The 18,442-nt window shown below is 37.6% G+C and overlaps 1 protein-coding gene across 5 annotated transcripts in view; it reads left to right on the top strand.

Annotated features, from left to right (window-relative positions):
* ROBO1 (roundabout guidance receptor 1) overlaps nt 1-17,841 on the top strand; it is a 1,191,260-nt gene extending 1,173,419 nt beyond the window's left edge. For all 5 annotated transcript variants that reach the window (XM_030939682.1, XM_010368545.2, XM_010368544.2 and 2 more), the window contains 3 exons: nt 6,749-7,057; nt 14,694-14,890; nt 16,114-17,841. In XM_030939682.1, coding sequence (XP_030795542.1) covers nt 6,749-7,057; nt 14,694-14,890; nt 16,114-16,128 — 521 coding nt within the window. In that variant the 3' untranslated portion in view covers nt 16,129-17,841. The remainder of the gene's footprint in view (nt 1-6,748; nt 7,058-14,693; nt 14,891-16,113) is intronic.
* The last annotated feature ends 601 nt before the right edge of the window (nt 17,842-18,442 follow it).

Here is an 18,442-nt window from a genome sequence, read left to right as displayed (position 1 = left end):
CCAAAAGATAAATCATCTATCTTCATGCCTTCACATACAGTGTCCACTCTCACTGAAGAGGTGACGTTCACATTCTCGAGGGAGCACAGGAGGAAAATGCAAACAGTGTGATTTTGTCTAGAGAAAGCCTTTAATGAAAGTGCCTTAGGTGGCCTAGCATTTATTAAACCACCACCTTCTCATTTTATAAAACAACCCCACGGGCTTTGTTGGAAATTCATGTAAGATAAATTCTCTCAGACTCACTGCTCTTGTCAAGTTTGCTAAATTTGCTAAAGGGGTGGAGGAAGGAACTATGTTACAGGCATAGTTTCCCCACCTCCTGGTCCTCTGCAACAAAATCTGATTAGGACTTTCATTACCAGTCAGCAATTTTTCAAAAAGGGCATCGTTTGCCATTATCATATGAAAGCCTAATATTATAGATCCTTATCCAAGGTTGCAAGGAAGGTTTTCTGAGGTACTTCTCCCTATGATTCCTACCACTTGACAGAAGAATTTAATACAAAGCTCACAGCATGACGAGCACAAGTAATTTTGCAATGAGTGGCTGTCCATGCTATTATCTGTACTTTATTCTGAGTATTTTCTCTTACTAGCATCTCTCTGATATTAGACTACATTAAATACTGGCATGACACAGTGCACCTGGGCCTCCTGGCTTCTGCCCAGGACTCTTTTGTTAGTGAAACTGAGCTGTCAGAATATTATCTGATTTTGAAGGGTTATTACAGTGGCTTTTTGCATGTTTGCCTCTGTGAAGGGACAGACACTAGGTATAAATCCCCCAACTCTACCGGCAATTTTACATTTATGGGGCTACTATAATGGCATTTTTCACGTTTTATGGCTGTTTTATCAAATTTTATTATCTAGAAGAGAGTGCTCCTCACTGAAAAACTGACCAAACAGCAAGCCTCGATGTAAACACATGTAAATTGAATACATAAGGGAGAAAATCTGGCCTAAAGCCTTGTGTAGATCTTTCTACCACTTATTTATACTTGTTCAAAGGGGACTCTGGCATTGAGTGATGCTTTTTGAAAATGTTTTCAATAATGTAAGCATGCCAAGTTAACAAATATTGTATCACAGTTATAAATTACACTATGCTTGAAAATTGTCTGTATTTATTATCCCACGTGCTGTAGTACTTATTTCAGTGTTAATAATTAAATATAATTCTAGCTAATCCCTGAATAATAACTATTACATTGAATGATGATGCCTCCAAGTTATTTTTTAAATTAATTTCAGAAATACCAAAGATGTATATTGAAATATTTGTAAAGCCAAAAGTTAATCTGAAATGTTTATTTGGATTTCTAATTGCTCATTTCACAAAAGTGATTACGCAAAATTATCATAGTGCATACTGCAATATAAAAGCCAGTAATTATTTTCTCTGAGTCACAAAAATAGATAAAATGGAGAAATGACTAAAGCTAGTACAGCATTCACTTTCTTTCAATATTTTGATAACCATCCTTCAAGTTATGTTTGCTATACTAACAAGTCTTGAATTTTATGCTGTATGCTTACTGTTGGGTAAAAAAAAACAAAATAACAGTGCTGTGTCTTATTATATACATATCCCATCATGCGTGTTGATTAATTGAAGTCATATAATGCAGATACTTGTTAATGCTAGTAATAAGAGAAATGTACACACTCTGGATGGCAGTGGTTATGACACAGAGACAAAAGCCACTTTTTCAGAAATTATTTTCTCAAATTACTACACTGCATTTTTGGAAAAAGATTCATAGACCAATTCATGAAGAAGCTTAATGCAGACACAATCGGTACAATTTATTAAAAAAGAGAAGGGAGAGGAAGAAAGAATTTAAAGAGCTACCCATTGTTAAAATGTGAATCGAACATATTAGTAAGACATGAAGAATTTTGTGGGGTATTTTTTCTTTTTAGTGAGCAAAATGTATGGATTATGATGGATGAGTTTGATTATTGTCAATACATTTAGGTGACTATTGTTCAGAATATGGTTTATCAGTATTGATTTTGTAGCATCTTTACTTTGTTAATTTTGTTCAGATTATGACGTTCCTTCGTAGGGTCTTTAAAAACTATATAAAGAAAGATGAAGAGTGGCCATGTCTGAACTGATAAAGAGTAATTTGTGATGATCCTTCTCAGTTAATCCTTGTATTAGTTTGCGCGGGCCGCCATAGCAAAGTAGCGCAGACTAGGTAGCTTAAAAAACAGAAATTTATTTCTTCACGCTTCTGGAAGCCAGAAATTTAAGACCAAGGTGTCAGCAGGAATGGTTTCTTCTGAGGCCTCTCTCCTTGGCTGGGAGATGGCCGTCATCTCCCTGTGTCTTCATCTGATCTTTCTCCGGTGTGTGTCTGTCCTAATCTCCTCCTTTAGTGACACCAGTTATAACGGATTAGGACCTACCCTAGTGACCTCATTTTACCTTCATTACCTCTTTAAAGACTCCAAATACAGTCACATTCTGAGGTACTGGGGGTTAGGACTTCACGATTTGAATTTTAAGGGGGCACAACTCAGCCCATAACAGTGCACCAGCCCCTACCACCTGGCATTGTGGCCAAAACTTGCTCTGTGGTCAAACCCAAGGCCTCGTAAGCACTCGGAGAACTCAGTGCAAAGGAGAGTGTTGCATGCTACAGTCACACTGACAGGCAGTATCTAATGATTTATTTATTTCATATTTGCCTCTTACAAGTTTAACCCAGATAAAGGGTAGGATTAGGATACATGAATATGTATTAGCCAGAGTCTTAATAAGTAAAAGCCAGGAATAAGTACATTTCTAGGACCTTCTAATAGATTCTTTCCACCCCCTCTCTTCAACCTTTCTAATGCATTTACATAGTTGATTTAAAAATGAAATCTACATTATTTCTCCATTCCTACTTTTCATAAATTATAAATTCACCACCCTCTTTGGAATAATGTTATTTTGACTTGATTTATCATTAATTACAAGGTCTGAAGACTTGAAGCAGTTAAGTAAATAGAGTGCTAGATCTCTATAGCAAGTTAATGTTGGCAGACTTGTCTGAATGCACATGTTCTTCTATGTTACTTTACATGCATTATACTGTTATTTGGAAAGTCTTGTAGAAAGAATGAGTGTTTATACGATTACATAAAGTCCACACACACACACACACACACATACAAAACAAGTCCACAATCCCATTTGTGAAATCCAGTTTGTACTACTCATGGTACAAATTGGGTGAAAGCACTATATATCACTATGTGGAATATAGAATTGTTTGTACTGTAATAATCCCTGGCCTCGTAAGCAGGGATATCCCTGCTTGGTGATATTTTATAATACCTAAGAAAGAATTTATTTGGCAATCTGTTTGTATAAGAAATCAAACCTGTCAACATTTCCCTCTCTAATTGTCATTAGATACAGTGACAAATATATATAGGAAGTTAGAATTCTTTAAATTGTCATCAGGTTCTCTTCTCTTTTTAACTTGTGTTATAAATAACACCTATCTAGAACATCTAGTAACAGATTTTGTCTCATGAGTCATATATTCCCAAGACTTTGTGCGATGTTAAGATAGTGGTAGTCATCAGCTTTGATATCTTAAAGGCCCAGACATTTTATGATGTGATGAAAGTGGCAGTCATCGGCTTCCTGATAATCTGTGTTTGCAATCCAATTTAAGTTTATCGCAAGCAGATAGTGCAGAAATGAGCCTGCGGTCACTCACTCTCTCTTTTTCATGGTGTGTTCTGAATTAGACCTTTTTCCCCGTATTGCCAATCCCAGGCTCGGTCTGAATTTAAAATCATTCTGCCTTGGGTCCCTTGGCTTTAGGCTACTTGATACAGCCTGTTTTCTAACTCTCTCTTTTTGGTTATCTTTAATAATAAGTAGAATTGGGGAAGGTAAAGAAGGAAGGCTGTCTCTGTGTATGTGTGGTCCTTTCTATCTGGTCACCACATGTGAATGGGAAGACAGGCACTCTGTGTCATCCCAGGTGTGGACATTGTCTATAGTCCTTGATATGAATGGTGCTCCCTGCAGTGATGAGACTAGACAGCCCTGCTTTATAAATAACTTCAGGAATGATCTATAGAAAACCTTTCAAGCCCATTACCTCTGCATAGTCAATCCTGGAGATTAGAAGTGGAGGTGGGGAGGTACCGAGGTTGTTCTTTCAAGTTTAAACTCCTACTGAATTTTTTACCACGTAAATTTGTATTTTTAAATTTAAAATCTTAAGGGTGATTTTATAATACCAAGCATGTAATAGATGTTTTATGAATGTGTTTTAGTTTATTCTAGACAGTAGTCTACAAACGTGAAAACGTTACCATTTCTAAAGACAATACTTAAAAACATAGCTATGCTGATAATTCCAAAATCTCTGTATTTCTGGTTTTGATCTCTCCTGAAATTCAGATTTTATTTACAAATACCTGTTGTACCTTTCTATGTTGATGCTCCAAAAGCTCCTCCTATTCACGTTTTTAAAACTGAACTTGCACTCTTCCTTCACAAACATCTCCCTTTTTGCTGCGTTCTGTACCTTCAGTGATGTTCTTTTCATTCACCGAGACAACTATGGCAAAAATCCTAAAAGTCATCTGAGATTCTTCCTCCCCCACCCCTGTACTGTATTTCATTGATCCTGAAATAATATTGATTTTTCTCCCTTAATCTCAAACACGTCTTTTCCTCTCCATCTGAGCAGCCACCAATAACATTTTATCACCTATCATTAATTATGTGAGTTATAATAATCTCTTGACCAGGTGTGGTCAAGAGATTACAGGCTCAGGCCTGTAATCCCAGCACTTTGGGAGGCTGAGGCAGGAGGATCATGAGGTCAGGAGTTCGAGACCATCCTGGCCAACCTGGTGAAACCCTGTCTCTACTAAAATACAAAAATAAGTTGGGTGTGATGGCACGTACCTGTAATCCCAGCTACTCGGGAGGCTGAGACACAAGAATTGCTTGAACCAGGAGGCAGAGGTTGCAATGAGCCAAGATCGCACCACTGCACTCCAGCCTGGGCAACACAGCAAGACTCTGTCTCAAAAATAAAAATAAAAAATAAAATAATAATAACAATAATCTCTTGACCTCCTGAATTGAAGCTTTTCTTGTTAATACATTCCCCACACTACAGCCAGAATAACCAAAACTTAGTATCTACTCATATTTTTCTACTAAATTACCAAATAATATTAGGATACATATTTCCTTTCTCCCTGGATTATATATAGGAATGATTTTTAAAGATAGCACTGGTTAAAAATTTTCTTTCTAGATATCAAATTTTATGCCTACTTTCATTCTTAAGTATATCTATGATATACAAAATTGAATTATAGGCTGGGTGTGGTGGCTCATGGCTATAATCCCAGCACTTTAGGAGATCAAAATGGGTGGATGGCTTGAGCACAGGAGACCAGCTTGGGCAACATAGTGAAACCCTGTCACTACAAAAACTACAAAAGTTAATCATTTGTGGTGGCATATGCCTGTGGTCCCAGTTACCCAGGAGGCCAAGGCACGAAGATCACTTGATGGGAGACAGAGGCTGCAGTGAGCCGAGATCACACCACTGCACTCCAGCCTAGGCAACAAAGTAAGACTTTGTCTCAAAAAAAAAGGAAGAAATTAAATTATATAAGTTAAGTTATATGTAATATGTATTACTTAATATGTAACTACAACTAGAAATAACGTGTGTGTGTGTGTGTGTGCATGTGTGTGTGTGTGTATGTGTGTGTATGTGTAGATCAAATTAACCTATATTTATACCAGTGATTATCTGGTTTAAAACCTCTGGGTACATAAAATGGTGAGAGTCCATCAATGAATAGTATACTATAAACATGCAATTGAATATAGTAATATAAAGAACACTAAACCATTGATGAGTCCTGGTTCCGATTATATCTAGCTTTGAGATTGCAGGGTAGCTTAAGGTCTACAAGTTTGAGCTTCCTTCTCTACAAAATGAGAAGAGATTTAGGCTAGATTAGAGATGGCAAATAGGTCTCAACTCAAGTACCAACCTCAATCAATTTGAAGTGATTGCCTGAAGGAGCAAAGGCGTGCACCTGGTACTAGCAGTGTTCTACTGAAATCAATTAGTAAGCTCTCCCACACTTCGGAGAGAGAAAGTTACAGTACACATACCCGCTGTTAGCTATCCCAGGAGCAGACGTCATTAAGTCCCAACTTTGTGATTCAGGAGTTCTGTGCTAGATAACAAGAGTACATTAAAGTTGTTGGTCTTGGCCAGGTGCAGTGGCTCGCACCTGTAGTTCCAGCGCTTTAGGAAGCCAGGGTGGGCAGATCACTTGAGTCCAGGAGTGAGAGACCAGCCTGGGTAACATGGCAAAACCCCATCTCTACAAAAAACACAAAAATTAGCCAGGTGTGTGGCGCATACCTAGAGTCCTAGCTACTCAGGAGGCTGAGATGGGAGGATTGCTTGTACCCAGGAGGTCGAGGCTGCAGCGAGCTGAGACTGTGCAACTGCACTGTAGCCTGAATGACAGAGTAAGACCCTGTCTCTAAATAAATAAATAAATAAATAAACATAAATAAAAAATAAAATTTGGGGTCTTTTTCCTTGGTTACCTTCAAGTATTCTAGTTCATTTAAGATGCAGTATCTCATAGGTGAATGTGACTCCAATGATAATCCAAGTGTGTGATGGTTTCATAAGTAGCAGACTTTTACAGCAGTATTTTTAATGTTTCTTTTTAGATCTTCCGCCGCCTCCTGTGCCACCACCTGCTATAAAGTCACCTACTGTCCAATCCAAGACACAGCTGGAAGTACGACCTGTTGTGGTGCCAAAACTCCCTTCTATAGATGCAAGAACAGAAAGATCGTCAGATAGAAAAGGAAGCAGTTACAAGGGGAGAGAAGTATTGGATGGAAGACAAGTTGTTGACATGCGAACAAATCCAGGTGATCCCAGAGAAGCCCAGGAACAGCCAAATGACGGGAAAGGACGTGGAAACAAGGCAGCAAAACGCGACCTTCCACCAGCAAAGAGTCATCTCGTCCAAGGTAGTCATCCAATCAAGCAGCAAATAAATACAGATTGAGTGTTTGCAAGGCATACAGTTAGGCTCTATGTGGCCATACGAAAAGTGGTAAGATTAAGAAATTTGCTTTCCAATGGAGGACATAGGCATGTACTCGAATAACTTTAATTTAATACAATTCACTCCAGTATGTGACTTTATACAAGGCCTTCCTGGAGAGGTGCCAATTGAGTTACATTTTAAAGGAAAGCATGATTTCAACAGGTTAAAGAGGGAGAAGGGATAGCGGGGAAAAGAAATAGGTTGAGAAAAGAACATGAATGTATGAAAGTGAATGTTTGGTGAACAATGGTTTCCAGTTTGGCTGGAGAATTGAATGTTTGGGGCCAGAGACCATCTCTACAAAAAAACACAACAATTAGCTGGACGTGGTGGCACATGCCTGTAGTCCTAGCTACCCAGGAGGCTGAGGTGGGAGGATGGCTTGCACCTGGAAGGTCAAGACTGCGGTCAGCTGAGATTGCACAACTGCTCTGTAACCTGGGTGAAAAATAAAACTAGAAAGGTGGTTAGGCCCAGTTGCAAAGGCAAGGGACACTATTCTGAGGGGCTGAGATTTACGACAAGGGCAGTTGTGAGCCAATAAGGAGTTTGAGTGAGAAATGACATAATCAGATATGTGTTTTAGAAAAATAACTGGCAGCACTGTATAGTGGAGGAAGACTGGAAACCGGTAGATGAGGGTGTCAGAAACATTACAGTAACACTCAAGTATAAAATATGAAAGCACTGAATTAAAATAGCTCAGAAGAACAGGAAGGATCAGCCTGTACAGGCACTTCAGAGAGAGGCCCAGGAGGACTTGGTGGCTCATTGAATGTTGAAAGGTGAGTTGAGATAATAGAGTAAACAAAAGAAGTGTTGGTAGGTTGAGTAGGTGGCCCTGAGTGACCAGTGGAACACGCTCATATTAACCAATGTAAAAAAAAAAAAAAGAACAGGGAAAATGTTAAATTTCATGGGGAAAATTATTGCAGTTTTGAATGGATTAAAATGCTGACAAGAACACAGGTAGTAAAAATCATAATAAAAATTTAGAGAACTAGGTTTATTTTTTTTTTTTTTTTTTTTTTTTTTTTTTTTTTATTATACTTTAAGTTCTAGGGTACATGTGCATAACGTGCAGGTTTGTTACATATGTATACTTATGCCATGTTGGTGTGCTGCACCCATCAACTCGTCAGCACCCATCAATTCATCATTTATATCATGTATAACTCCCCAATGCAATCCCTCCCTCCTCCCCCCTCCCCATGATAGACCCCAGTGTGTGATGTTCCCCTTCCCGAGTCCAAATGATCTCATTGTTCAGTTCCCACCTATGAGTGAGAACATGCGGTGTTTGGTTTTCTCTTCTTGTGATAGTTTGCTAAGAATGATGGTTTCCAGCTGCATCCATGTCCCTACAAAGGACGCAAACTCATCCTTTTTTATGGCTGCATAGTATTCCATGGTGTATATGTGCCACATTTTCTTAATCCAGTCTGTCACAGATGGACATTTGGGTTGATTCCAAGTCTTTGCTATTGTGAATAGTGCCGCAATAAACATACGTGTGCATGTGTCTTTGTAGTAGACTAATTTATAATCCTTTGGGTATATACCCAGTAGTGGGATGGCTGGGTCATATGGTACATCTAGTTCTAGATCCTTGAGGAATTGCCATACTGTTTTCCATAATGGTTGAACTAGTTTACAATCCCACCAACAGTGTAAAAGTGTTCCTATTTCTCCACATCCTCTCCAACACCTGTTGTTTCCTGACTTCTTAATGATTGCCATTCTAACTGGTGTGAGATGGTATCTCATTGTGGTTTTGATTTGCATTTCTCTGATGGCCAGTGATGATGAGCATTTTTTCATGTGTCTGTTGGCTGTATGAATATCTTCTTTTGAGAAATGTCTGTTCATATCCTTTCCCCACTTTTTGATGGGGTTGTTTGTTTTTTTCTCGTATATTTGTTTGAGTTCTTAAATGTTAGACCTAATACCATAAAAACCCTAGAAGAAAATCTAGGTAGTACCATTCAGGACATAGGCATGGGCAAGGACTTCATGTCTAAAACACCAAAAGCAACGGCAGCAAAAGCCAAAATTGACAAATGGGATCTAATTAAACTAAAGAGCTTTTGCACAGCAAAAGAAACTACCATCAGAGTGAACAGGCAACCTACAGAATGGGAGAAAATTTTTGCAACCTACTCATCTGACAAAGGGCTAATATCCAGAATCTACAAAGAACTCAAATTTAGAGAACTAGGTTTAAAGATGAGGAGAAAGATTGTGAGGACAGAGTGGATTTTAGAACCCACAACACAGAGGTGATAATTATGTGAATAACAAAGCCTGAATTTCAGCAGAGATAATGCCAGTAACTATCAGTCAACTGTCCAGGAGAAAACAAAAGCAGACCCTAATTTGTAGCCATTTGCTTGCTTCTGTTGTGTGAATACTCTCAGAATTGCCAATTTCAAGTCACTGAATGCGGAGGTAGGAAGAGATGAATATAATCAGGTATTGTGAAATATTGAGCCTGCTCCAACACACCACTAGTCAAGGATGATCATATCAGAGACTAGGTAGATAATCAACATCCTATTAAGGAAACGGATTGTCCGACCCAGAGATTTAATAATCAAGGTATCCAAGCCATCGAAAATAGTGTCCTATAAAGAATGAAGTGGGAAATTTTCAGACAGGAAGGTATGTAAAATACCACAGTGGTGAAAGTTGAATGTAAACCCAAGCGAGGGTAAAAGGGATCTTGCGATATGTTGTTTGTGGGTCAGAATAAAAGCCAGGCTGTATGGGGTTGGAAAGCGAATGGAAATTTTGGAAGGGAGGTGATCAGCACATGTGAACTCTTTTTGGAAGTTTCGGATGAGGAGGAAATCTTGGGATAGGGTTTGACAGAAAGCCCAAATCACTGGAAATGTTTTAGGATAGTGCGTTTGAACATTATTATAGACTAAAGAGAAGAAACCAAGAAACGGAAGATTATTGGTTGAGGATATCAGCAAAGAGTGATAGGGGAATGAAACTTAAAAACCTACAGGGGACTTGACTACTGTATTTTAGTAGATATATTGTGGTAAGATCTGACCTCAGTGTATTGTTGTATTTATTATGGACGTCTGGTCATTAGCTAACTTCTTTTCAACACGGAGGGCAATTTCTCTTTGTTCTGTGACTGCAGCCTGAACTCCTAATCCAGGCATAGACTCAGAAGCAAGGTGATAGATAAAGCTGTGCATCTCAGACTCATGCCTCTATTGTGCGACCACAAAGTCCTTGATGATATCACCGCAATCCAAAGTTTGAAAAACTTATTTTTCTCAGTTAACCCAAAGTTGATCTGGCTCTGAACTTTTGACTCAGCGTGACTCACCTCCAAATAGTGATTCATAAATAGAATGTGATCATGTAAATTGCGAGGTTTATATCTGGCTAGAAAGTGTGGAGCGATTCCTGCTTGTAGGAAGGCTTCATTAAAACTTGGCTGGGCACAGTGGCTCATGCCTGAAATCCCAGCACTTTGGGAGGCCAAGGTGGGTGGATCACAAGGTCAGGAGTTGGAGACCAGCCTGGCCAACATGGCGAAACCCCATCTCTACTAAAAATAAAAAAGTCAGCAGGGTGTGGTCATGTGCACCTGTAATCCCAGCTACTCGGGAGGCTGAGGCAGAAGAATTGCTTGAACCCGGGAGGAGGAGGTTACAGTGAGCCAAGATCACGCCATTGCACTCCAGGTCTGGGTGACAGAGCAAGACTCTGTCTTGGAAAATAAATAAATAAATAAATAAATATTTTTTAAAATTAAAAAGTAGGTGAGATTCTTCTTCAGAAGGAAATTTTATACACCTGGAAATATTTTGTATGCAGATTTAGAAAACAGAGATTAAATTTTAAAAAATCAATCTTCAGAAATTGCATAAGTTGTCCTTTCTGCTATAAAAATATTTCTAACGAAAGAACTAAGAGTAGACCATTAGTCTAGAAACAAGGAACCCAGGGAATCATGGAAATCACTGAGGTACACTGAAGAGTTATTTAACATGCTCTGCTTTTCCAATTTTTTATTTGAATCATAACCCTATCTGTATACGCCATTAAGTGGTCGTTTGTATGCATTGCTGTAATTTTCACCTTCATATTTCCATTTACGTTGTTCATAGTGAAAGAGGCACCCTGATTTATGTGTATAATGAATGATTATTTTTCATTAAGGAGAGTGGTCTTTTGGACTTGAATGTCTGATCATTTTGCTGACATTTGCCTCCATTGGTTCAATTTATTTCTACATATATCAAACACCTACTGTGTTATTAAGCATTGTACTAAATCCTGAGATTTATGTATAAGCATAAACCTTGACTTCAAGGGGCTTGTAGTCAGGGAGAGAGGGACAGATAATGTATACATTCATAGATATTGTTGTGCTCTGTATAACCTTCATAGTGCCATGATACTTGAGAGTCCAGAAGAGAGAGAATTCACTCAGGACTGTGAGAGACTGTTAGGAAAGATCTCTTGATCTTTCCTGGCAGAAATGACATATGAACTGAGTGTTTAAGAATGGGTGGAATTTAGCTTGTATAAGAAAAGAGGATTTATTTAGGTGGATAATGTGCATACAAAGCTTGAAGGTCTATTGAGGAAACTGTAAGAAATTCAGTACTACTACATAATAAAAGTGGTCAGAGATGAAGCTCTTGAGGTACATGAAGTCTTAAGTCATAAAGAGCCTATAGATTTTATAAGAGGAAAGTGGCTGAGCGAAGACAGTTTAGAGAGGAATAGCTCAAGGATGTTTGAAGATGTGTAAAACCCCCAGACAAGAAATGGAGAAAATATAAACCATGCTATAGGAGCAAGGATGGGTGACTCGGAAAATTCAAGAAACTTTTTAGAGTCAGAATCAACCTTACTTGTTGTATGTCGGACTATGTGGAAATGATACACTTAAGATGTATGGAAAGGTTGTTGAAAGGGAAGAATCTATAATAATTTCATTTTCTGTCTTGCATATCTTAATGATTAGTGTGATGTCATTCAGTGTCTTCGAGAATATAGCAAAGGAAGACATTTAAGGGAGTGAGCATTGTGAGGTCAGTGTTCAACAGGCTGAGTTTGAGTAACATGCAAGAGTAGGGGTTCAGTTGGGTTGCCTGTAGGAGCCTAAGGTTTGGGGCGCAGTTTAGGAATTAAAAATATAATGATTCAGCATGATGAAAATCATGGAAAACAGTTTATTAATGACCTGTTATAGGTCAAGGTGAAAGTATATCAGCACACGAAGCAGACAAAATACCTCCCCTTATGACAGTCATAGTTTGGAAAGGGTTTTAATCTGTGAGACTGGGCAAAATCACCTAGGGTCAGTAGAAGAAAAACTATATATATAGTATTAAGCCATTCTTGCGTTTCTATAAAGAAAAGCCTGAGACTGGGTAATTTATAAAAGAAAGAGATTTAATTGGCTAAGTGTTCTGCAGTCTTTATAGGAAACATGGTGTTGACATCCACTTGGCTTCTGAGGAGACCTCAGGAAACTTAGAATCATGGCGGAAGATGAAGGCGGAGTAGGCACATCACATGGTGAAAGCAGGAGCGAGAGAGAGAGAGAGTGGGGCGGAGGTGCCATATACTTTTAAACCACCAGATCTTGTGTGAAATCAGAGCGAGAGCTCACCTATCATCAAGGGGATGGCACAAGCGATGCATGAGGGATCTGCCTCCATGAGCCAGACATCTCCCACCTGGCACCACCTCCAACACTGGGGATTACAATTCAACATGAGATATGGGTAGGGACCATAAATATCCAAACTATATCATTCATATATATATATACACACACACACACAAACACACATGTACACACACATGAATGATATACATATATGTATAATGTATAATTATACATGTATGTATAATGTATAATAGAACTTTCATATATATCATACATATATATGAATTATATACATTAGGCTGAAAGTAGAAACCTGTAGAGCATCAACATATCAGTGGCACTTCATAAAAAGAGCTCACAGACGATTGACCAGGGAGGAAGGAAAACTAGCAGCTGAGAGAATAATAATATTTGCATTGATTGAGAGCAGTAAGAGGTCCAGGGACACAAGGCTGGAAACACGGTTGGCATTATCAATTTTCTCAGTTTCATAGTAGTGATGCAGGCATAAATGGATTTCAGTGGGATGCAGAGTGAATGGGAATTGTGACTATCAATATTGAATCCAAATTGCTTTTCAAGAAGCTTGGCTGAGTGGTGAGGAAAGAAAAGTGTTGATTTCATAGAAAGCAGAGTCTTAAGGGGAAACTTTTTAGCAAGAGAGAGATTTTATCATATTGTAGTTTGAGAAAACGAAAGTCAGTAGAGAGAAAGCCGTTGATGAAACAGAGACAGAGGATGACGGTCACACGGTATCAAGTGCTGTGAAGAGAAGCTGCAGAAACAGTCATCCTCATGGACTGTGAAACTCCTGTGTCAGAACTGTGGTTTAGGAGTGGAAGTTGTGATGAGTGGAATGCAAAGAACAAGGCATTATCAAAGAGGACTATACTGGCTTCAAAAAACGATGGCTTGGGCCTCAGAAGTGGGGATATTTTTGTTCAAGGATAAAGGAGCAGTGATGTGGAACTGGTGATGGTGAGCTAGAGGCAAGCCTTCCTCCTTACCCTTCCAGTACAGAGAACGTCAGGGGAAACTTCAGGGAAAATCAGGCTTCATTCAGGCAATGTGAATAGTAGAGGAAGCATTTGGGAGAGGTGGGGAAGAGCATGCCAAAGAGTTAGGTGTTTATGTGTTTGTCGTCCAAAAGGCAGAGTTGGCAGACTTTGGAGACAAGTGAGCAGCTGGAGGGTGCATCAGTAGGAGAAGCACCAAATTTCAAGCAGTAAGGAGGTAGAAATTCCGGAGACAGAAATTAATTGGAGTGACTTGCTTATTGAAGTTAGTAACAATAGCAGGCTTCTAAGATTCAGAGTTCCACAATGTAAATAGGACATTGACATGGAGGTTGATATTTTGGTGTCTGTAGAGTGAACCCAGGCTTGGCTCTGTTTGGTATTTCTAGGAGACTGGGCTTGATTTTTTACCAATTCCTTATAACATTTTATAAGCTACATAGATATTTTATTATTTCATCTGTTTTCCTATCAACACTAGGAAACCCTCTAGGTATAGATACTATCATCACTTTTTTTGGAAAAGTAGAAACTAAAGCCTAAAATAATCTGAGATCGTATAGTGAATGACAGAATTGGAAGCCAAGTCTGACTCCAGGTTTGGTTTACCTCTTTTAATGATATTGGTCTCTAGTGAGTTTGAGATGGACAAGAGCTTATGAGTGGAATCAGTCCAAATCCCTGACTACTAATAGGAAAACAGCAAGGCTTATACTTTTCATTTTCAAGACACTATGCTGCATTATTCATTATGCGTATAGAGTGTCCTCATTTATACCTTAAATCACTGATGCCTCCTTATTCAGAATTGCAGATAGACAGGAGTGATACAATATACACTGAAAGTGTATGATGGTGTTCACCTGCATTTATTATATTTCATTACACAGAGGATATTCTACCTTATTGTAGACCTACTTTTCCAACATCAAATAATCCCAGAGATCCCAGTTCCTCAAGCTCAATGTCATCAAGAGGATCAGGAAGCAGACAAAGAGAACAAGCAAATGTAGGTCGAAGAAATATTGCAGAAATGCAGGTACTTGGAGGATATGAAAGAGGAGAAGATAATAATGAAGAATTAGAGGTATCTATAATTTTTTCCCAAGTTTACCGATGTTAGACTGTAGTTGTTTTATGTAGTTAGGAACCTTTATCAGTGTACAGAAATGTTACTGTTTTATCACAAGCTTTTCAGTACTCTAATGTCTATGATGGCAGAAACTGAAGTTCTGAGAATTTGAGAATTTTCTTGAAATGTGTTCCAAAGTTTTAAATGTTAATTGCAATTTATTTATCTAGGGTTTATCTTCATTTGCAGATTTTCAGATAAGAAATACATATGGCAAACATATTGTTAAGAAATAAGAGCTATTGATCTAGAGATATTATAATTTATAGCATTGTAGCAGGCTGATAAAAACCCAGCAAGATGACAGAGTTATATGATGTGAGTGAGAAAGTTGCCATAGCCATCACTAGGGTAATGTGACTGGTTTGACTGACTGTCCTTCACCTTTACACTTCTGAAAGTGTATGCCTAGTCTGTGACACTGACCTCCCCAGTTGGAGGAAACTTCTTTAGTCAAAGATGTACTCTCTTGTTAGGCTTGACAGATAGCTATACAAGATAGAGTTGGCAGTAAGCCATATCATAAATTCTCCCCCGACCCATTCAAAGATTGTATTTTCTCAATTTAATAAAAGATAAGTTGAGGACAATTTTTTAATTAATATATTTAAACTCAAGTAGATGATAAATATGTGTCAAATGATAACTTTTTATAATAGAAGCTGAAAATGTATAAGCCATTATGTCTAATTGAAAGTTCTATAAAGCTCAATGTATTTTGATTTTGAGGTCTAGAATGAGAAAGACTTTCCTCCTGCAAACAGAGAAGTTTTTTTCAAGTTTTAGTTTATTTTAAAGTAGAAGTAGCCTTTTGGGGCAGCAGAATGTCATTACTGTTAACTCCAGTACTTAAAACCAACAAAAGCAGAGCTGTAATGTTGAGTTGGGGCTGAGGGGAGTCGATAACTCAATACATTCCTTCCCTCTTCTCAGAGCCCTGTGTCCCACCACACAACACCGAGGCACTGTGCAGAACCCAGTTTGGTACTTGTTGAATTTGCTGTGAAGACCAACTAAGGTTGATGAGTGAATTAGTTGACATGAGCACTTTCCAACATAGGCCAATGAATAAATGGAAAAACACATTAAATTATAATAGTAATAAATGCATATAAATAAATATAAGATAGTCCTCTTAAGATTTATTTTCAACTGTGACAATAACGTATCTCTTACAGGAAACAGAAAGCTGAAGACAAGCAAGAGGCTTATGAGATCTAATGTGAAAATTCTCACTCAAGATGCCTCCTGTCAGATGACACATGACGCCAGATAAAATGTTCAGTGCAATCAGAGTGTGCAAACTGTCGTTTTATTCCTCTTCTTGGGGTACCATTTTTAAAACTTTATTGGGTTTTTATTGTTGTTGTTTGATCCCTAACCCTACAAAGAGCCTTCCTCTTCCCTTCGCTGTTGGAGCAAACCATCACACCTTACTTCCCGCAGGGAAAGTGCTTTGACTTCTTGCTTCAGTCATCAGCCAGCAAGAGGGAACAAAACTGTTCTTCTGCATTTTGCCCCTGAGATATGGCATTGCACTGCTTATATGCCAAGCTAATTTATAGCAAGATACTGATCAAAGATACAAAGTTGATATTCAACCTCATGCCAAGGGCTCTCAAAGTATAATCTTTCTATAGCCAACTGCTAATGCAAATTAAAACATATTTCATTTTAACATGATTTGAAAATCAGTTTTTCATACTACCCTTTGCTGGAAAAAACTAAAAATATAGCAAATGCAGAACCACAAACAATTTGAATGGGGTAGAAACATTGTAAATATATCCTCTTTGCAAACCCTGGTGGTATTTTATTTTGTCTTCATTTCAATCATTGAAGTATATTCTTATTGGAAATGTACTTTTGGATAAGTAGGGCTAAGCCAGTTGGATCTCTGGTTGTCTAATCATTGTCATAAGTAAACCTAGCAAAACCTTGTTCTATTTTTCAATCAGAAAGCAATTATAAATACGTATTACAAACAAGTGGATGTTTTAATGACCAATTGAGTAAGAACATCCCTATCTTAACTGGCCTACATCTCTTCTGGTAGTGTCAGTTCGACTTTCAGAAGTGCCACTTAAGGAAGTTTGATTTTTTGTTTTTGTAATGCACTGTTTTTAAATCTCTTTCTCTCTCTCTCTCTCTCTCTCTCTCTCTGTCTCTCTTTCATTTTTTTTTTTTTTTTTTTTTTTTGGTTTTAAAAGCACAATCACTAAACTTTATTTGTAAACCATTGTAACTATTAACCTTTTTTGTCTTATTGAAAAAAAATGTTGAGAAGCGTTTTTAACCTGTTTTGTTAATGCTCTATGTTTGTATTTGGAATATTTGAATGATGACAGATGGTGAAGTAACGTGCATACTTTATTGTGGGCCATGAACCAAATGGTTCTTACTTTTCCTGGACTTAAAGAAAAAAAGAGGTTTAAGTTTGTTGTGGCCAATATCGAAACTTACAAGATTTCCTTCAAATCTCTAATAGAGGCATTACGTGCTTTCAATTGCCAAATGATGCCCTCTGACTAGTAGATTTCTATGATCCTTTTTTGTCATTTTATGAATATCATTGATTTTATAATTGGTGCTATTTGAAGAATAAAAATGTACTTTTATTCATAGATAGGTATCAGGTCTGACCCCAGTGGAAAACAAAGCCAAACGAAACTGAACCACAAAAAAACAGCTGGTGTTCACCAAAAACTAAACATGTTCATTGAGATAATTTGAAAAAGTTCCATAGAAAGGGCGCGCAGTACTAAGGGAACAATCCATGTGATTAATGTTTTCATTATGTTCATGTAAGAAGCCTCTTATTTTTAGCCATAATTTTGCATACTGAAAATCCAATAATCAGAAAAGTAATTTTGTCACATTATTTATTAAAAATGTTCTCAAATACATCTTTCTTTCTTGTGTTGATTTCTTTTTTCATTGTGTGCTGATCAAATTTATTCCATTTAATCACAAAGTCTTTCTGTCTTAATTAACATTTCACCCCTGTATTATCAGATAAGTGAAAATTCTCAATTCGTTGTATGAATAACGAGGCTTTACTGTAAGCTAAAATTTTACCTAACTCCTCTGAAATTAAAAATGTAAGATCAGTCAAGACCTAGAAGTTAATAATTGGATCAGAGAGGAAGTCTTTAATATTAAGGGTGTATTATTTTTGTTTATATATATGTATCTGAATTTCAGTTAATCTATTTCTAAAATAATTGGGATTCAACTAGATAAATGTGATTTTAAAGTTTGAGCCACCTATGTTCTGTCAGCAAGAAAATTATATAAATCTGAAATGCTTATCAGTAATTATCTGCTTTCTTGTTACAAATCCATGTAAAATTTTAACAATACCTATCATATATTAGGTTGCACATTATTAAAGTTAGTGTATTCAAGTATTCAACTTTAGATGAACAATATGGGCACCAAGTCCTGGAAGTTCCAAGAGCAACAGGATCTGATGTAGGTTTTTTCCCTTTCACATGTATACTGCTC

Source organism: Rhinopithecus roxellana, chromosome 1 (genome assembly GCF_007565055.1).
Source record: "Rhinopithecus roxellana isolate Shanxi Qingling chromosome 1, ASM756505v1, whole genome shotgun sequence".
In the NCBI taxonomy this organism is placed as follows: Eukaryota; Metazoa; Chordata; class Mammalia; order Primates; family Cercopithecidae; genus Rhinopithecus; species Rhinopithecus roxellana.
This window is presented reverse-complemented; position numbering and strand designations above follow the sequence as displayed.